Source organism: Colias croceus, chromosome 2 (genome assembly GCF_905220415.1).
Source record: "Colias croceus chromosome 2, ilColCroc2.1".
Classification (NCBI taxonomy): Eukaryota; Metazoa; Arthropoda; class Insecta; order Lepidoptera; family Pieridae; genus Colias; species Colias croceus.
The window spans coordinates 6,815,520-6,836,424 of record NC_059538.1 but is presented as its reverse complement, the minus strand read 5'-3'; the positions used below and the strand labels follow the sequence as shown (position 1 = coordinate 6,836,424).

Genomic DNA, 20,905 nt, shown 5'->3' with positions numbered 1-20,905 from the left:
GCACTGTGGGGCGCCAGCCCATAGATGAGAACAGTACTCCAAGTGAGGACGAACCTGGGCCTTATACAATAATAGCAGGTGTTTAGGCTCGAAGTACCGTCTCGATCTATTGATGACACCCAACTTTTTAGAGGCCAGTTTTGCTTTTTCTTCCAGATGACCGCGGAATTGTACGTCACACGAAATATCAACGCCAAGGATTCCGATGCTGGGTGAGATGGTGAGGGAAGTGCTCTGAAAGTGAGGCGCAATGTTAAACGGTGTTTTTTTCGCCGAAAACGCGCAGACTTGAGTTTTTTTGGGGTTGAATTCAACTAAATTTAGTCTGCCCCATTCAGAGACCTGTTCTAAAGAGGTCTCAATGGAAGATACAAGCCTCATTCGGCACTCATCTAAGTATTCCTTGGAGGATTTTGCTTGGCCGGAATAGCTAGCATCTCCTGTGCTGTCATCCGCATAGCAATGTATGTTGCTGATTTGCAACATATCATTGATATGGAGGAGGAACAGAGTAGGAGATAGCACGCAGCCTTGAGGGACGCCAGCATTTATCGGCAGGAGTGCAGAGCATGCACCGTCGATAGCGACTTTGATGCTCCTGTCGGCGAGAAAGCTGGCGACCCATTCGCACAATCCCCCAGGTAGTCCATATGACGGAAGTTTGGAAATAAGTGCCTTGTGCCAAACCCGATCAAACGCTTTCGCGACGTCCAAACTAACGGCTAACGCCTCTCCCTTACTCTCCACTGCCTCCGCCCATTTGTGGGTTAAATAAACTAAAAGGTCGCCAGTAGAACGACCGCGACGGAAACCATATTGGCGGTCGTTTAGTAACTGGTTTCGTTCTAAGTAATCCAGGAGCTGGCAGTTGATAATACTTTCCATTATTTTGGAGAGAAGGGAGGTTATCGCGATTGGCCTATAGTTTACCGGATCTGTGCGATCACCTTTTTTTGGGATCGGGTGCACCAAAGCTGTTTTCCATGACTTCGGGACTATACGTTTAGAATAAGAGAGCCGAAATAAGCGCGTCAAAATCGGTGTAAGCTCCGGAGCGCATGCTTTCAGTACAAAAGGCGAAATGCCGTCCAGCCCACTTGCTTTAGCTGCGTCCAAGGACAGGAGTGCTTTTCTAACAGCTCGTTGTGTGAACCGAATTTCAGACATCGTAGTATCACAACTGGGGATGGAAGGTGGTATGTTCCCTCTGTCGTCAAGATTCGAATTCGCTGCGAAAATAGAGCACAAAAGATCAGCCTTGTCCTTTGCAGAATGAGCCAGAGCATTGTCCCCTTTGCGCATGGGTGGGAAAGATGACCGACTAAAGTTGTTTTGTATGGCCTTAGATAGAGACCAAAACGCACGTGTTCCAGACGGAAGTCTGGCAAGTCTCTGCCCAAGCCTCTTAATGTAATTAGCCTTAGCCATGGCAATTTCTTTCTTGTAAGCCCGGGAGGCCGAGTTATACTTTTTTTTTAAAGATTTGACACTAGGATCCGACAACGCCTGTGCCTGATACCAGGCCTGAAATCGTTCCTGTTTGCAGTGTGACGCCTTAGTGCAGGAACGATTAAACCAGGGCTTAGTTCTGCCACCAACAGGAACCACAGATGATGGGATGAAAAGCTCCATACCCTGCAGGATCACGTCGGCGACGGAATCGGCACAGGTATTGGGATCATCGGATGAAAAGCAAACTCGGCCCCATGGATAGGACGCATAGAATGTTCGCAAATCATCCCAGTCAGCTGATTTGAAATGCCAAACTCGGCGGCATGCTGCCTGTTCTTGCCGTTGAATATGACCGAGTGGTACTATACTGCGGATCAAGCAGTGGTCGGAAGAACCAATTGGTGCATCAACCGATACCTGATAGTTTTCGGGGTGTGTGGTCAACAGCAAGTCCAGTAAAGAGGGGTTATGGTCATCTATGTCAGGGATTCGTGTAGGTGAGGAGACCAACTGCGTGAGACCATTGGACAATGCAAAATCAAAAACTGTTCTTCCTGCGTAATCTGTAACTCGAGATCCAAGCCAGTCAGCGTGGTGCGCATTAAAATCACCCAGCACGATTAATTCACTGGAAGGAAATTGCTGCAATAAACTATCAGACATCTTCTGGACGTGCTCAAAAAGTTGATCGGTGTAATTATTTCCGCTGTGGGATCTGTACAGGCAAGCGTAAATACGGGAATAATCTCTGAATTCGACATGCAGCCACAGAATAGACAGATCTTCAGCTTCAAATGTGCAGAGACGTCGGCAGCAAATATCACTCCTGATAAATACGCAAACTCCAGCGCGTGGAACGAATGAATGCTCGAGTTTGAACCCTGGGTACGTAAGATAGGCCGTGTCCAACGGAGGGGAAATTTGGGTTTCGGTAAGAAAAAACAAGGCAGGCCTGGCTGTTTCAAGATGCTGATGAACTGCATTTAAGTTGCTGTGGAGCCCCCTGATATTGCAGAAGTCCACGGATAGCATAGTGCAAGAAGATGTTTTATGTCTTTTGTTCTTACCCCTAGATGTTAGAGAACGCGGATTTATGCCCGCCCCAGAGTACGACGGGCTGCCACAGCGTAAACGCTGTGGGAGGGATTCTCCTGCACAGCTTGTGCCGGTACCCTCCTGGGTATCCTGAACTATTAGGGCCGCTACTCGCGCGGCGATTCTAGTATCGGAGTCCATCGTACTATCTTGCTCGCTTTACCCCGCGATGAGCCCGCGCCACAACGCGCCGCCTCCCAGCCCGACCGAGCCCGTCAGTACGATGAAAGACTATATTTTGTTGGAAACCAATCTTTATGTTTTGAGACGATGTAATAAAAGTTTCACTTTAAAAAATATCGATGAAATGTTATTCCTATATTAGTATAATAACAACTTGTGGAAGAATTTCCGCAATGGGAAATGCTGCAACCTGCTGTAACATAGTACCATGTTTACACACGCACGTATCGCGAGTAACCACACAAGTAAGTAGTAACCACGCGAGTAACTGAACAGCGACGATTGACGAACGCACTGGTGGCATGAGAGTCATCTTAGCGGCGACAATTAATAAACATCACAGAACATCACAGAACATAAATACTCATTACTCAGGATAAACCATTTAATATTATATTATATTACTCTATGGGATAAACAAAGAACTTCCTGGAATAGGTATATACTTGAACAAGACTTGAACAGTGAACAGGTGTTTATTATTTTACTCTATGAGTGAACTTGATATTCTGTTTCTGTACAATGTTGTTAATTTGGTAAAATCTGTCATATTTTGTCATTACTCACCGTCATTTAATTCTGCGAATTTATTATATTATTATAGATTCACTTGAAACTTCTAGCATCTGAAATATTATTTTGGTTTCTATAAATAAAGAATAGTAAATAAAGCATACATACGATACAACTTTTTTTTATCTTATCAATATTGGTAATATTACGCCAAATAACATAATTTATATTAATAAATATGACACGCAATTACATAATTTTTCTTCCAAAACTAGGTAGGTAATGTGAGTGATAAGTAATGCGTGTTCTACTGAGACCAATAACTATATTTAGAAAAGCGACGCAATTCAATAGAAGTATTCAGTTAAGACATCCATTTACAACAGGTAAGTCAGCATTTGCTAAAGTTAATACGTCTTGATTAATAGTTATTAAATAGTGATAAATTATTAGACTTTGTTTGAAGTAGCGTTACAAATAATTGATATTTAAATTACTTTGATATTTTAAGCATTGATTTGGAGAGCAATGGAAGATAAAGACTCCTTGAAGAAACGACTCACACCTCTGCAATACCATGTCACACAAGAAGCAGGAACTGAAAGACCCTTTACAGGTAAATTAATTCATAGTTAATAAAGTAGTTATTACCTTTGTATAATTCTCATGAGATATAAATGTTTTCCAGGATGCTACAATAAATTTTATGAAGAAGGTGTTTATGTATGTATAGTGTGTCGCCAAGAATTATTTACTTCTAAAACAAAATATGACTCTGGATGTGGGTGGCCTGCTTTCAATGATGTACTTGCTAAGGAAAAAGTAACATTACATCAAGATACAAGTGCAGGTATGATTTCAATTCTAAATTACAATACAAACCAGTAATCACTTATTTCTTGTTCAGTCATAATTCTTGATATGACTACATATTATTATCATTTCTTAATTCTTACCCATTCATGCTAATGATATATTATGTAGCTAAACACATAGGTAATGTCTTGTCATGATTAAAATCATACCAGAAATTTATTCATGCTCATTCATATGTAACAATCTCCAATGTTAGCATTGAAATTCATTCTACAGGGTATTGTTCAGATATCTTAATTCATGATCAAGGCCATGTTCTGTGCTTCATGATCCTATCATTGCTTTATTAGGAATTCAATTGGCTTTGTTGTGTCACTTATTTATGCAAAATCAGTTATATCTATTTATATTATTTTTATTGTGTATAAAAATTTTTATTTTATGAGAAATTTAAAATATACATAGTATGACGAATTTAAGGAATAGGAAAATAAATTCAGCACTCCATATTCCAACAAATGTGATATGTCCCACACTGCCTTGCAAAACAATAATTGTTGGACCATTATAGGTCTACTGTTTAAGAATGACCTCTTGCAATGACTGAGATCCAATGCATAATTTATTTAATTATATTTTATAATATTCAACTCATTATAAATGTTTTGCATACTGTTTTTTATGTTATTAAAATAAATTAGTCTGCATTTGTTTGTTTAATTCTTTAATTTTATTTCTTATCAGTTTCATTGTTAGTACATGTAAATTATCAATATTGTTTCCTTTTTTTATTCTTATAACAATATCATTTTTATGGTGTTGGGATTTGTTTCTAATATATTTTACTATTTTTTCTCTTTCCTATATCCACAATCACCTATTGATACAATCCTGTCACACACAAAACCGTAAGTTGATGTTACTGGTTTTCTGTACGTAATTATGATTATTAATTTATTAATACACATAAACCCCTGTTTTTATTATTTATTGTAATTATTTACACCACCTCTTATATTCGAATTAATAACTTGCACAAATTTATCAATCACAAAATCATTTTATGGTTGTTTATCAATGGTATCATAACAAAACTTGCACAATGTTTTATTTACTAATAAAATAATCAATATACATATGTATATTATCACTTGTTATTCATATTACTAACCCTGAATTATATCCTCATCATGTATGGAATGTGCATGACATTAATCTGCATTTGCCTTCACTCCTTTGACCCATCTTATCCTGTCCCGTCTGCCCCTCCTGGATGGCTGCCGGCCGGACGACAACTGCTGCCGCTGTGACTACATTGCCCACCAACCACCACATGAACTTTATGAAAATCATTTTGGATAATATTATGCTCATGGGGATCACTTTTTATTCAATGTGATGTGTGTTAAATGGCTTATTGGTGAATGGACATATGTGAAATAATAGTTGGGGCAAATATATTACTGGTTTTAACACGACCAGGTATGGTGCGAACTGAGGTGAGATGCTCCAAGTGCTCAGCTCATCTAGGACACGTATTCAATGATGGGCCGGCGCCCACGAAGAAACGTTTCTGTATAAATTCAGCATCATTGGACTTTATTGCAGCTGAGGATCGGAAAGATTAACAGATATTTCTATTTAACTCTAATATCTATTGATGAGAAGTAATAGATGTGATAACTTTATCAACGTAACTGCATATTTAAAAAAATACTTAATTTTATAATTTATTTTGTTTTTTAGTTGCTAGACACTTACATGATGGTGTTAAACTATGTAACACCATTTCTCAGTTAATATATTATATACATATTATTATAAAGCCTATATACATATTATGTATAAAGGCGGTTTGTAGCATTCAATATAAATTAGTCAAAATAGCAAAGTGAAGTGGTTTAATTTTATATTCTACTATGCAGATCTATGAAAAAATATAACTTATACAAATTGTATATTAAATTTTATAATCCGATGGTGCTTCAAATTAACATCTCGGTTAATCGTCAGCTTATGTATTATTTTCGTATTGGTTAATTAACGGTAATCTACACCAATTTGAGTGTCTCTTTGTAATATTTAACCACTTATTCCTAAATGCTTGATGTATCAAAATAGTTTTATTTTTCATTTGTCTGCTTTTTCGGGCTAATCTCTGGAAAAGAGCGATTTTGACTCGAATTTCACTGGCAGATAGCGGATGTAATAGTTTTATACTCAAACTCAACATGTGTACTATCGCATGTTGAGTTGAGTCCATTATTTATTACTACTATAGTTTCTCCTTTTTCTGAAATTCCATAGAATAAATTCCTAACTTTGAAAAGATCAGCTCTTAGAAACAAAGGTCTATATTTTACATAAATACTAGATGTACTATATTTTATTGAATAAATATTATACTGTATCTTTGTATATATACAATTAACGTTTAGTTACCAAACTCAAGTCATTGTAATTTATTATAAATTGTGAGCTTTTATTTATTAACTCTCGTTGTAAATAAATAAAAAAAGATATATAAACTGATATCGGCTGCAGTTCATTTGTCATATTATTTGAACGTATGCGCGGGCGATCTATCGCACGCCAAGTCCTTTATTGTACGAAATGACAAACGAACTGCTGTAAGTGATTTACAATGAGGGGTAACAATACCAAGTAATTGAATATTTTAAGTACAAGTTGTTGTATTATAATCCAATGATTTTGTGACTTCTGATGAAATAAATATTTTTGTAAATAGAACTGGTTTTCTTTCATAATAATATAAATGTCTCGGTTACTAATATTAGTGCAACTGTGAATTATCCGTAGGCACATTGAATCAAATTCAGAAACAGTGCTAAGTCAAACATTGTTGATGATTAATTTAAGATAAATAAGTTTTATTAGAATTGGAGAAACATTTGCAACTTGCAGTGGTTATTTTGAGGACACAATAGTTCATTACTGCGATTACATACGATTCAAATAGCAATCAAATCACAAATCAGGTCACTTAACTACCCACATACTTATGTGAGTTTTGTAATTTTTTTTTAGTAAGCACAATATTTCATAAAATAATGTCACCATTTTTATACAGGGACTAAAAAAATAACTTCAAGGTGTTTTTTTTTACTTCTGACAAGTTGTGTAATGACGCTAGTCGTTAGGTAAATGGTGAAAGTTACTAATCACGCCATTTATTTTCATTTTATTTCATTACATTTATTAATAATACATTTTCAACTTAATTTATAGATATAATTACATATCAACTTTCATTTTATCTTATTCATACTTGCAAATTCATCTTCAAGATCACATAGGTAATACACTCCTTAAATTATATACTATCATACTGAAACTTCCAAGCTCTGAAATATCTGCTATTATGAACAAACTTTCTATATTCATTATTGTACAATAGTTTTGTATGGATGCACTATATTAGTATACATAGGCCATGTTAAATGTATTTTTAGTATAAGTCGTTAAGGCCAGTCAATTTTCATTCAGTAAAACTAAAAGGAAAGTAGAAATATATAACTTTATATTTTTGTTTAAATAAAGGTAAATAATACGGTATATTTGTTTTATTTCATTAAATTGTATTTATTCACGTCTAATAAAGAGTTACAAGTATTTTCATGTAACATTAAAATACATCTTGTACCTACTATAATAAATATTATAATGTTTTCTTCATTTTAAGTAGGTATTATATTATTTTACATTTTGCAGGTATGGCCACATATACCTATAAGATTAACATAGTATGCTTTAAGTAATCAATCAGTTTCAATGTTAAGGCCTAAATCATGTCATTCAATGTTGTCCATACAATTGCTTATCTCACCTTTAATATTAAATAGCAAAATAATAACTAAAAACAGCGTCTTTCGGCACAACCTATATAATATAAAGCAGAGAGGACATTTCTTAAAAATGAAAAATACTTTTTGCGTAGTTATATAATAATATAGCATGGTTTGGTTATTCTTTAAATCTATCTAGTGTCTAATGTATATTGTCTTAAATGTTTTATAAATGCGTTTTGAATTCCATTTCCAAACATTTTCTTTCGAGAGTTTGCAAACAAACTTGTAAGGTTTAATTAATTGCGGAAGACATATAACTTTAATAGGAAAGAATAGGATTTTAAACACACATATTATATTGTACACACAACACAATGTGTGTTTAAATTTGGTATTCAGTAATTATAAACATACTCTCTTTTTAATCAAATGTCGTCAAACTTACTCTCGATTAAGTAGTAGTATTCTCGTGAATTACCTACCATAGATTTTTTTTATTAAAATGTAATGGCGCCAATATGCTTTTATAATACCAGATTAATATTCATGTCATATAAATAAACTATTTAAACTTAATACTATGTAAATGCTTCATTTCCATGACTAACAATAAATGATTTACTCAAAACCAAGTATGAGTTTTATGATTATGTTAAAAAATAGCATTATAACAAACATTAAAAAAAACGAATCAATGAAAAATGTTCAAATCTCAATTTTATAATAAAAAAAAAAAACTTTTCAACATACATAATTAAAGCAGTTTAAAATATTAAATATTAAACTAGCTATCTAGTAGCAAAATAAAGCTTACACATTAAAAAAAAGGTCAAACATTACATAAAATAAATAGAAGCACAGTAAAATATTTAAAGTTGATATATATAAATTTTAAGAAAATTTATGACCAAAAAAATTACAGTAAATAGGTATTCAAAAATTTTCCCTATTTTTATCACTTACGCCAATCAAATTTTTAATACAAATATATCGTTGACGGTCAGTTCTAGTATATATTTAATATGTACTTTAGGTACAGCACATATCTAACGCTAAGCTCTCGCCCTGCACTGACGTGTTCCAATCTACTGTCACCAAATATCATCACAGTGAAAAAGCTGATCGTACTATTACAAAGTCCTATAAGTATTCTAATATTTATAAATCTAATATATAAACTGCCAGTCTTCGTTTGCAGATAACCGTAACAATTCGATTCAACTCTAACACACTATATCTACATTCTATTCAAATACTCCCGCTAGTCGAGCGAAACACGTCAATCAGAGATCACGTCACCGACGCGAAACGAATAACTCCTACGCGACACTACAGTACTCGTTACGGCTACTGGACTGCATTATCGTTAATTCATAGTCGCTTGTAAAAATATATACTTTGTATAGCTTGCAGCCACTTGTCGGACGTCTCTATACCTAAATATCAGAGATAGAGAGGTCGAGTCGAGGGGTGCCGTCGGGCGCAAGTGGCCGAGTCGCGGAATACAATGTGCTGCGGACGCAGAGAGGCACTGGACGCGCTAGCGGGGCGCGGGGGGCGCCGGGCGCGGGGGCGCGGGGCGCTGGGGCGCCGGGCGTGGTGGCGCGGCGGCGGCGCGGGGGGAGGGCGGCGCGCGCGGCGCGGCGGGCGCCGGGGGCCGCCGCTAATGGCCCTTTGCGGCCTCTTTCGCTGCCATTATCAGAGGCGTCAACGAGGCCAACGGCCGAGCCATTTTTAGGAACGGATGCTGTGAGTAAAAAAATGCATGAAAAAAGGTACGTATAAATTGTATTTTATATCGTAATCAAGTACACACAATATGTGTGTGTTATTATATAATGTTATCACAACATGTAAACATTTATTGGCTATTTCACTTTTAGTGATTAGTTCTAGAATATGTTACGTTTTTAACTAACAAACCAAATAAAATTTGGACTGGCAAGGTCCAGTTTATACCAAATTAATTTAGCTTTCTTTAGTGTCTATCTATTTTGTTCCATTCATATTTATCAACATCGCAAATGCAACATTTAGCTTATACTCCATCATTCCTAATTTGCTATGATGGTAGAAGATCCAAACAACAAAGTCTACCTTCACTCATCTCATTCTATTATCTCGTAACTCGTCTCATTCTATTATCACGCCGGTGAAGGTCGACCTATATTTGGATCTTAGACCATGACTTTTAATCAAATTAATATAGTAGTCTGTATCGCTACTAATACATATTATAATTCGAAAGTAATCCTGTCTGTCTGCCTGACCGTCTACCGACCATGGAACGGGAATTATGCGGATTTTTGATTAACAACGCTGGCTGAAAGTTAATTTTATATAAAATAAGAATATGATGACCTATTACAAAAAATGGAAACAAACCTTAAGTAAATCTAGTGCTGTAGCGCGCCTTTCTACATCCACTTCTAGGCACTGGTCAAGGAAGTCTTGAAAAACAGCACTAAGTTTATCTTTGTCTTTGATGTCTGGTTTACCATTAGTAGCGATTAGGTATAACGCTCGCAGGGGATTTTCATTAAGATAGGGGGGCTCTCCTTCTATCATTTCAATAGCCATTATTCCTAATGACCATACATCCACCTAAAAGATAACATAAAATTTGATTCAAAAGTATTACACTATTTATAAGTCAAGATCCACTGCACTAAAAAAAACTACACAGACTGCTGGGGTCGAGCACTTGGTTTTGTATATGATACTGGAAATGTATTAAATCAAGGAATTGTAAACAATTCCAATATCGTATTAGGAAATTTTTACACATTTCACATGATTTTAGGAATTAAATACATTTCCTAGGAATTTTATACAATGACGGATTACATACATTTCCGTTAACACATATACCTATATGTGCAAATAAATTTTGTTTTTACCTTTGGTCCATACTGCTTCCTTGTTACCACTTCTGGTGCCATCCAATATGGTGTACCCACCATGGTAGTTCGTTTATTTTGTTCAGGAGATATTTGCGCGCAAAAACCGAAATCAGCTGTAAATTAATTTATATTTTTAGTAAAAAAGAAATTCTGACATAGTAATACAAGTACGAAACAATACTATTCAAAATCGTAAAATAATATAATTTCATATCCATGGGGGCTGTCCGTTAATCACGTGAGGCTCGAAAGGGGGGGGGGGGGGGAGGTTTAAATGAATAATCACTAAATATCACAAGAGGGGAATTGGGGGGGGGGGGGTAATATATCACGTGTACTTTTTTTTTCGGCAAGGTACGAAAAAATGCCAAAAAAACATCACATGATGAATGGATGGCCCCATACATAATAATATGAAAAAAGTCAAAACTGCATATTAATTTTTTTTTATATAATACTTGGGGCATGATCTGCATACAATATTGAAGCCAAAAATATGTTTTTAGGATTTTTGTCTGTAATCTGTATGTATGGCTAAACTCAAATTACTGCATGGATTTACTTTAAGTTGGCAAAAAATATTAAGAAATGAATTCTTGATAAATGTAGATAATATGTCATCACTCATCACATACTTAATTTGACTTGTCCGTCGAGACCAAGTAGTATATTATCGGACTTAATATCGCGATGTATCACATGGTTGGTGTGCAGGAAGTGCAGCGCTTGCAGCACTTCGCGACACACGGCCGCTATCTGGCCTTCGTCCATACACGTCTCGGTCACAACGTCAGTGAGAGACCCACCCGCTAAATATTCCATCACTACCCACAGCTCCTGCAAGTTATCATAGAAAAACAATCCTGGATATAAGTATGAAACCTTACAAAAATAATTAAAGATATTATATTGTTTTGTGTGAATTGCTATTTCTAATGAATATTTTATTTTTAATGATTTATTGAGTATACATAGACTTTTTCATACACCTATATTTAAAAAGATACAGAATACATAAACAGGCCTTACCTCATTCACGAGATAGCTATCAAGGTAATTGACAACATTATTGTGTTTATTCTCCCGCATCACAAGGATTTCATTAATAATAAGTTCCTTTTTAGGTTGCTGACTAAGATTCATTTGTTTTATAGCAACCTCCATTCCTGTTGAGGTCTCAATTGCCGTATACACAGTGCCTGACGCTCTAAAATAATAATAAACCATAAATATTAAGAAAATATTACTCTATACTACTGGAAATAAATTCGCTGAGTTTTACCCTTGTCCAATTTTTTCCATTTTTGTATATTTTCTATTGGGATCACCGACACTAACAATTGTTCTTAATTTTTCTAAAATCTCCTCATCAGTCATTTTCTTTTTCCTCTGCTGTTGTCCAGTAGACCTTCTGTAAAAAGATTATTTTGTATCGCTATGACAAGATTCTAAAAATCATCTTCAACAAATAAAAGTGTCCCTAGTAGCACATATGATTTTATATTTGCCACAAGTTTATATTATTTTATCCATTCATAATAATATTATGTATTATAAACACGAATATAACATCAAAGTAGAAGTCCCCATACAGTACATGTGATTCAAACGCAAGTATACCTGACATACCCTGTCTCAGTAGCAGCGGGCGCGCCGTTGGCGGGCGGCGCGTGTGCGGGCGCGAGCGCGGGCGGCGTGTGCGCGGGGTTCTTGTTGCGGTCCAACGGCAATACCGGCCCCACCACCTCTGCTCTACTGCATATCTATAAAATACGAAAAATATAATAAATATTACCTGCCGTATTTTGAATTTGATTTTAATACGCTCTGCCACCCAAACAGAAGCTAGGCTTTTGACACGAGTTTATGCCAATTAAAATGGCCATACCATTTGAAATATTAATAATATATAATATTTGAAATATTTATAATTAAAATAATAAAAATAATTTACAATTTTAATAGCTTGTAGCACTTTAAAAAATTACTGTTTATAAGTTATGTTGTATTACAGATATAAGATGAATACAATAAACTTATTTTGTTTCATAAATTAATTAATATAATATATATTTTATCCTCAAGTATTTTGAATTTTATAATATGTTTCTACTTTCTAGTTAGCCTATGTTTCAGAAGGAGTTATTAATAAATAAAATTATAAAAGTAACTGACAGAATGTGTAGTGAGAGCAGGATGCGGAACGTGCGGAGGAGACGCAGGCGCAGGTGCGGGTCGTTGGGGAGGGGCCTCTTCTTCTTCTATTGGTTTAGTATACTGCAACATTTTGGTAATTGTTATGAGATTTTACCACTTTATCCTGAATCCTTTAGAAAATTGTAAGAAATTAAATAGCACTAAACTGCTATATATAATAAGTTTATACATAACATATTTGATTTTTAGCATATTTAAAAAATTATTTATTATATCTAGGAAATATCTTACAATGCTCTTAGTACGGTCTGGTCTTGAAGGTGGTGGGGGTGGGGGCTCTGGATGCTCTGTGTCTGTAGGTGTAGATGATGAAGGACTACTCGAAGAAACTCGAGACACTGAGGAACCTATTGAAGAATTTAAATAAATGGTTTGCATTAGAAGGTAAACTGTATTTATAGTAATGCCAATAAGACAGCAAAAAAACGTAAACAACTGATCATTATTAAGTGATACTGCAATAGTGAGGTAATAAGTTTTTAATTTTTCTTAACATATGATTGCATAGAAGTATAAATAATAAATAATATGAACTAAGTCAGTCAGTTGCCTGAGCAATTTTTTCGTGAAATTGATATTGATCAATGTCAAAAAAAAATATTGCTTACAAGGCTTTCTATATACTAAAACTGACTGAATTAGTTCATATTATTTAACAGATACATAAACTGTGTGGGTTATTTCTGTCCTATCCTGCATCATATTTAAACCATTTTTATAAAATCAAGCTTCAAAATCATTTGTTGGCCATTCTTGTTTCATGGCATCAAGATTTAGATTAAGTAAAATGAAAAACAAATATGATAATCTGACTATAACATAATAAATACATTTTCACAGAATTAAGTATTTTATATTTTCTTTATTCAACATAAAAAATATACAAAATGAAACAGTTTCTAAATATGTAATATGGCACAACTTCTGATATTACTAATTCTTTACAGTTTTTTTTTGTTTTTAATATTTTTGTTATTATTTTATTTTCAATTGGCAATGGCATAAAGTATTAATTCAAATAAGATGTTTTGGCCTTGGCAGTTTGTTGACATTCTTTATCATATTTCATTAGCCTTAAAAATTATATTATTTCACAAAAAGAAGTATTGTGAAACTTCTGCTGAGCACTTAATTTATATATTACCTGAATGAGTTGTATGCATCTGGGCGGACGTCATGTATTTAGATACAGGCGGTTGGGTTGCTGATGCATCATACCATTTAAGAACATCAAGAACTGCTTGTGGATTACTCTTCTGTTCTTGTTTGCTAATGTTTGAGGCCATTAACAGCCGTGCCCATGCCTCAGGCATACCCTGAAAACAGATCCTTAGTTACAGTAATATATTCATTATAATACTACAACAAATAAAATGTATAAAATCCAAGTTTCCACTACAAGTGATACTCATGCTATAGCTCAAGTGTTCATTTAGAATTATGTAGGAGGGAATATTTGATATAATACCGAAGTACCTCTATTTCTAATATTAATTGAACTCTAGAACTAAACAAAAACAAAATGCAAGCACTATATTATGTGACAATTTTTTGCAATACTGCTATAGATACTAAAATACTGCTGCATTAAGGTGATTGCTACGATCTGTTCCCAGCCAATGTCCCGCTAGATGGCGCTGAATTCTACATTTCTAGTTTATTTGAGTTTTTGCGTAATTGGAAAAGATTAAGGTCGTAGGAATAGTCATGGCGATTACTGAATATTATATTTTATTTAAATATGTCATATCATTGCCTTAAAATCCACCCAATTCGGTAAAACCATGCGTTTTAACATCTGTCATTGCATACAGGGTCGTTTACACACACAGACGTATACAAAAATGATAAAGATTGAACTCTAGATGGCGTGAATGTAAAACAAGTTTGGCGTGTATGTATTTGAGTAGTTAGTAGCATATTATATTCTGAATTTCTGATCCATGCCTATTCACTCAAAACTACCTAATAACACTAATGATTTGTAACAGTAAATTATTTCAATAGGTAGGTATTTGAACATTTCCCAACAAGACGTAAGAATAATTATTCGTAGGTATACAAGATACAATAACAAATCTAATACACTATTTATTATTTTATTATTTACTAGCGGTCCGCCCCGGCTTCGCCCGTGGTACATGTTTACGTTTTCTCTCCATAAGAAGTAAGAACCATCCTCGTACTTCAAGGAATATAATAAAAAAAGAATTATCGAAATCGGTTCAGCCGTTCTCGAGTTATGCGCTTACCAACACATTTTGCGATTCATTTATATATAATATATAAGATTATGTGAAAATAACCAGGAAGGTGAAAAACATATTTACGAAAACATAGTAACATATGGCTGTCGCTACAATAATTATATTTCAATTTTATCTTTTTATACCTAGTAGAACTGGCCGACGAATAAAAAAAATCGTATTAGAATACAATATATTACGGAACAAAAAAAGGATTGTAACTGAATTAGGTAGGTATGTTTGTTTCTGGGCGCACCGTTTTCGACGACGCGACGCGACGCGCGACGTAAGCGTATAGGTATAGGTACCTACTTTGATAAAACAAACTAATAAAATTGTGTGTCTGTCTGAAAATTCGGAAAAGCATATTTTGCAAGTTTGTGATTACTTTGATAGTTTACCGATTTATAATAATTGTAATTGTAATTGTATAATATATAATTTGCAATGTGGTGAAATTTCATAAAAATCACGGGCCAATTTTTTGTTTTGAATCCCACCGAAAATATAATTGCGTTATTAGAATAATTAATTACTATACCTACCCACGATCAATTATTACAATATAGTCTCAAATGCATACTAGAGAAATATTGCAATTTGATTCAATTAAAATGCATAACATACAAAAATAAATTCACAACACAAGAAATTCCGCGCGCAAATCATAGCGCGTGTCAATGAAATCAAGAATGTTTTATATCAAGCCGACGCGGACGAGCGACGACGCGACGCCGAACAAAAGTACCTACGACGGACGACCACGCTTCGAGTTGCCAAACACACAGCCAAACAACAATAATGAGTAATAAATTGTTTACAAAAAAAACAAGTTTTCCATTTTTCTGTATGAGTAGACAGAACTTCAAAACGCCACCTGCTACGGTTTATATTATGAACGATGGTTATAAAAATAAAAGTTATATTTGTTGGTGTAAACTATTTTATTGATCAATAATTTTGGAATTTAAAACTGTCAACATTGATTACAATAAAACGCAGTTTTATTTTATTACACTATTGTTTTTTTATCAAAACATGTATTTGAAGTACCATATAATATTATGCTGATCCAAGCATTTTCACTCAAAACTAATATCACTAATGATTTGTAAAAGTAAATTATTTCAATATACATTTCATAACCAACAAGTAAGAATAATTATTATTATTCCTACCTACAACAACAAACCTAAAACACTATTTACTATGGGAAAATAACCAGGAAGGTGAAAAACATTATATTATTATTTACGATTTCGACGCACTCGACTTTTAGTAAAATATAGGTAGTAGGTAAACATAATATTATGGTTTTGATTTTTGCTACTAGTATAAGAAAACTGCGTGTTCAAACTACTTGTTTGTCTGTCTGAAAATTCGGAAGTACTTTGGTAGTTTACCGATTTATAATAATATTGTATATATCGTTGTTTAAAAAATATTCAAACACAATAAAATATGATATACTGATTTATCACTGGTTTCAGTGATGAACTGATGAGTCAATGTTAGCCACTATACTTTCGTCATACGTGTGTATGATTGATGTGATTTGCAACGTGGTGATATTTCAGAAAAATCACGGGTCAAATTGTCCCACCGAAAATATAACTGCGTTATAAGAATAACTATACCTACGATAAATTATACATAATACAATATAGTCTCAAATGCATACTAGTGAAATATTTTATTTGAATCAATAAAATAAAAAAAAATAAAAAATAATAATAATACAAAAATAAATTCACAACACAAGAAAATCCGCGCGCAAATCATAGCGCGTGACAATGAAATCAAGAACTTTCGAGCCGACGCGGACGCGACGCGGACGACGAAGGAGCCTAACAAAAGTACCTACAATCATAGGCGGCTCGTGACAAAATTGTATGGCCGTGTTCACTTGAAATAAAACAACGAAAATAGGTACCTACAATAGCGTTAGCAGTACAAAAAAAATGAGCACCACATTATAAATGTCTATTTAATATTTATACACTAAAAATTATAGAGTATTTCAAAACGAATTCAATTATTATTTAGCAATAATTAGAAAATCCCCGAATTTGCATTCGTGATCGTATTCATAGTGTTTGTCTACACTAATATTATAAAGAGGAAAACTTTGTTTGTTTGTTTGATTGTAATGAATAGGCTCATAAACTACTGGACATTTTACCAATGTTTGCAAGTTTGTGATTACTTTGATAGTTTACCGATTTATAATAATTGTATACTTGTATCATTGTTTAAAAATATTCAAACACAATATGATATAGGTACTGATTTATCACTGGTTTCAGTGATGAACTGATGAGTCAATGTTAGCCACAATACTAATCACTTTCGTCATACATGTGTATGAACTATGATTGATGTGATTTGCAATGTGGTGAAATTTCATAAAAATCACGGGCCAATTTTTTGTTTTGAATCCCACCGAAAATACATATATTACTAATTGCGTTATTAGAATAATTAATTACTATACCCACGATCAATTATTACAATTTACAATATAGTCTTAAATGCATACTAGAGAAACATTGCAATTTGAATCAATTAAAATGCATAGCATACAAAAATAAATTCACAACACAAGAAATTCCGCGCGCAAATCATAGCGCGTGTCAATGAAATCAAGAATGTAATTTATATCAAGCCGACGACGACGCCGAACTAAAGTACCTACAGTACCATTTACCTTCAGTGTACAATACAGTTTACAGACCTACGACGGACGAACAATAATGAGTAATAAATTGTTTACAAAAAAAAACATAGTTTCTAAGGTCATTAGTTTTATTTTATTTTATTGTTATTTTCTTTGAACGATTGGAAATGAAATTACTCAATTTTTACATAGAACTTTGATTTATTAGAATTATGCTCATTATGTATAAGATAACGAACGCGAATGCACGACATCTAGCGCGTCTTATGTCTAAACATCGCCTTTCGTTTAGACATTGACGCGCTAGATCTGTAATAAGTATATAGTCTATGCGCTAGATGTCGTGCTTTATGTCGTGTTTCGCTTGGCAAAAGTCACGCACACTACTGTAGAAGTGTCAAATTTTTCCGGTATTTTACTGTTGTTTTTCTAAGTAAATATTGTAAATTATTGATTAAAAAGGTCGAACGCGCACACATTTCATTATAGAGAAGTGATAAAATGATTAGTTTTAAAGAAATAGTGTCTGTGTTAAGTGTTTAGAGGTAATCAAAAATGTATGGAGGGACGGTCGGAACATCCACCTTAAGCAATATAAATACCGAAATAACAGTGAGACTGATTATTGTAGAAGGCAACACATTTTTGCAGAGAGTTCTTCAAAGTAATACATGGTGACAACTTAAATTTTAAATATCAATTATGGGTTTTTCAAATACCTCACATTGTTAAACACCATATTAACAATTATATAAAAAAATATATTAAGCATTTTAAATGACGATAATATAAATGGACAGAGGACACAAGCTATTACTTACTGTTATAGGCAGCTTGAAACAAAAGCGGCAATACATGGAACTCAATTACATGATCATTTGTATATTATTAAGGGTACTATGAATAACAATACTCTTTGTATTGTTTAATATCAACTTCATTCACCAAAAAGGGTAATCATGTTTAAATTATAATCATATCAAGTTCTATTTAAAATATATTATAATATTGTTATATATCTTTTTATTTTGTGCTTTCTATAAGTGTCTAAGCATGCATTTTATACTTTTTATTTGTATACATTTGTTTTTCTATTGTTATATTCATTACTATATTACTGAATTACGTACATACTTCCTACATTTTTATATATGCTGCAACCACTCTAAATCAACACTACTTCATATAATTTTGAACCATTAAGGTATTTTTTTAAGAATTGTGATACATGAGAAAAAAATAAGGGAGCAGCATTTACTTTTCCTAACAAATATATAATTTTTGAAGCAAAGCAAAATGCAATGTGTTGCAGCTTAGAAGCTCATATCAAACTGTTTTAAAAGCATTTTGTCTCAACATCTCTATGGTGGATATATTATTATGTGCTAGTGCATATTAAAATAAAGGCTTTAATTTCTTATAAGACACACAATTAATACAAAAAAGGCATACTATTTGTGTGGTGTGTCATGGGAATTTCCATATCTGTCAAGACTCAAGAGGGCAATATGTGTGTGTGTAATAGTGTGCAAACTTATATTTTACTTACTGTAAATTCTCCTGTTACTGCATCAAATCCCACATGAACAGTGTGTTCAAAATTAGTTGGATAGCTTATATTAGGCTTGTTGTCATTATGAGCAGTACTTTTTGAGCCCTTTATTTTAGCTTTCAAAGTTTTTTTCTTTCTATCACCACCATCATCAGGTTCTGTAAATACACCGAAAATTATATGATTAATTACAGATTCATGTTTAAAACCTACACCAAATGTTATAATAGATATAATCAGACTAAGAATACAATGATAAAAATCAATTTGAATTCAATTTTCCATAATAAACTTAAAAAAAAAATCACTAAATACTCTTTGTATCAGCAAGTTTCTTAGAAAAGGATTACCTTTCGGCAGTGGTCTCATGTCAACAGATGCAACAGAATCGACACGGTCTGTTGCTCGATTGCTAGTTAGCCGGACAGGAGGCGCAGGAGGTTTATCTTCATCGCTCGACATTCTGTCTTCTCTCGCACTCTGCAGAATAAGATCTTTATTTAGCAGTTAGAGAATATTTTACACAGACTGATAAGTTTCACTGAAAATGTCTTGAAATGATGTATATATCAAAGAAGAAGCAGCCGTGATACCACGATTCGACAAAGGCATACAAATATAATATAAAACAATATTATTACTCATGGACGCGCCCCGCAAGGATCGCAACCATCGTGTTATGCTTGATGACCCATAATAACATACCTTGAAGCAAAGGAATCAATACAAATATTCAATAATTAACAATTCACATTTCAATACGTCATAGCACTAAGACTGTAATGGAACCAAATAGACAATAAAGTATTTATTATTTTAGTTCTCTCTTCACTTAAAAAACGACATTAGCGATGACTAGATCCGCCATTTAAAATTTGTAGTAATCTGTGAAAGCTAAAATTCGAAGTTGCAAGTGAAAATAATATATAGAATTTGCCAACTGTATGAATGACCCACGATCGCGTATTATTTTGATCCCAAACATAATATTTTGATTGTGATTTTGATGAATTTGTTATATAAAATTATTTCAACTATTAGCACAGAATACAATTATGTGCCCTATATATACATTATACTCTTTGTCTATGTCACAGAGCAAGTAATAATAGATTCGATTTTTATTGGATTTTTATAAGATTTTTAGGGCGGCCACGCACGGACCGCTTTAAGCAGTTGAGACCGACGCGACCGCGACGGCTTGAAGCGGTGACCACGCGGTGAACTTATACTCTGACTTATATTCATTCACTACCGTACACGGACTGTCGCGACCGCTTCAAGCCAAGTCAAGTTGTCAAGTCAACGACCGACCCCTCGAGCAGTCCGTGTACGTAGCTCAGCCGTTAACTGCTCGAGCCGTCCTTGTACGGCCGGCCTTATTGTATTTGTCTGTTACTTAACACCTCATAACACGGAGCAAGTAATTTACTTAATAACTA

The 20,905-nt window shown here is 33.9% G+C and overlaps 2 protein-coding genes across 7 annotated transcripts; one reads left to right on the top strand and one right to left on the bottom strand.

Moving 5' to 3' along the window:
- Positions 1–3,198: 3,198 nt before the first annotated feature.
- On the top strand, positions 3,199–6,810 carry LOC123705518 (methionine-R-sulfoxide reductase B1). 5 transcript variants are annotated; one of them, XM_045654339.1, is made up of 5 exons: positions 3,199–3,266; positions 3,519–3,629; positions 3,755–3,859; positions 3,932–4,093; positions 5,506–6,810. In XM_045654339.1, the coding sequence occupies exons 2-5, from the start codon at positions 3,542–3,544 to the stop codon at positions 5,685–5,687; spliced, it is 537 nt and encodes a 178-aa protein (XP_045510295.1). In that variant the 5' UTR covers positions 3,199–3,266; positions 3,519–3,541; the 3' UTR covers positions 5,688–6,810. The 5 variants fall into 5 exon arrangements, with proteins under 5 accessions (XP_045510295.1, XP_045510288.1, XP_045510305.1 ...); XM_045654332.1 differs by lacking the exon at positions 3,199–3,266 and adding an exon at positions 3,300–3,392; XM_045654349.1 differs by lacking the exon at positions 3,199–3,266 and having other exon boundaries at positions 3,482–3,629; positions 5,542–6,810.
- A 424-nt stretch (positions 6,811–7,234) lies between these two features.
- On the bottom strand, positions 7,235–20,358 carry LOC123705503 (serine/threonine-protein kinase Pak). 2 transcript variants are annotated; one of them, XM_045654301.1, is made up of 13 exons: positions 20,169–20,358; positions 19,814–19,943; positions 19,461–19,621; positions 14,133–14,304; positions 13,220–13,335; positions 12,947–13,048; positions 12,392–12,534; positions 12,054–12,182; positions 11,801–11,978; positions 11,407–11,608; positions 10,769–10,884; positions 10,254–10,472; positions 7,235–9,615 (listed from the first exon to the last, which is right to left on the bottom strand). In XM_045654301.1, exons 2-13 carry the CDS (start codon positions 19,923–19,925, stop codon positions 9,532–9,534), a joined length of 1,734 nt encoding a protein of 577 aa, XP_045510257.1. In that variant the 5' UTR covers positions 19,926–19,943; positions 20,169–20,358; the 3' UTR covers positions 7,235–9,531. The 2 variants fall into 2 exon arrangements, with proteins under 2 accessions (XP_045510257.1, XP_045510266.1); XM_045654310.1 differs by having other exon boundaries at positions 12,401–12,534.
- Positions 20,359–20,905: the final 547 nt, after the last annotated feature.

Coding starts and splice junctions, on each gene's coding strand:
- LOC123705518 (XM_045654339.1), top strand. CDS start 3,542: ATGCGTGTTCTACTGAGACCAATAACTATATTTAGAAAAGCGACGCAA. Junction 3,630..3,754: donor AAGACATCCATTTACAACAG/GTAAGTCAGCAT, acceptor TGATATTTTAAG/CATTGATTTGGAGAGCAATG. Junction 3,860..3,931: donor AACTGAAAGACCCTTTACAG/GTAAATTAATTC, acceptor AATGTTTTCCAG/GATGCTACAATAAATTTTAT.
- LOC123705503 (XM_045654301.1), bottom strand. CDS start 19,925: ATGTCGAGCGATGAAGATAAACCTCCTGCGCCTCCTGTCCGGCTAACT. Junction 14,305..19,460: donor CAGTAACAGGAGAATTTACA/GTAAGTAAAATA, acceptor ATCTGTTTTCAG/GGTATGCCTGAGGCATGGGC. Junction 11,979..12,053: donor ATGGAAAAAATTGGACAAGG/GTAAAACTCAGC, acceptor TTATTATTTTAG/AGCGTCAGGCACTGTGTATA.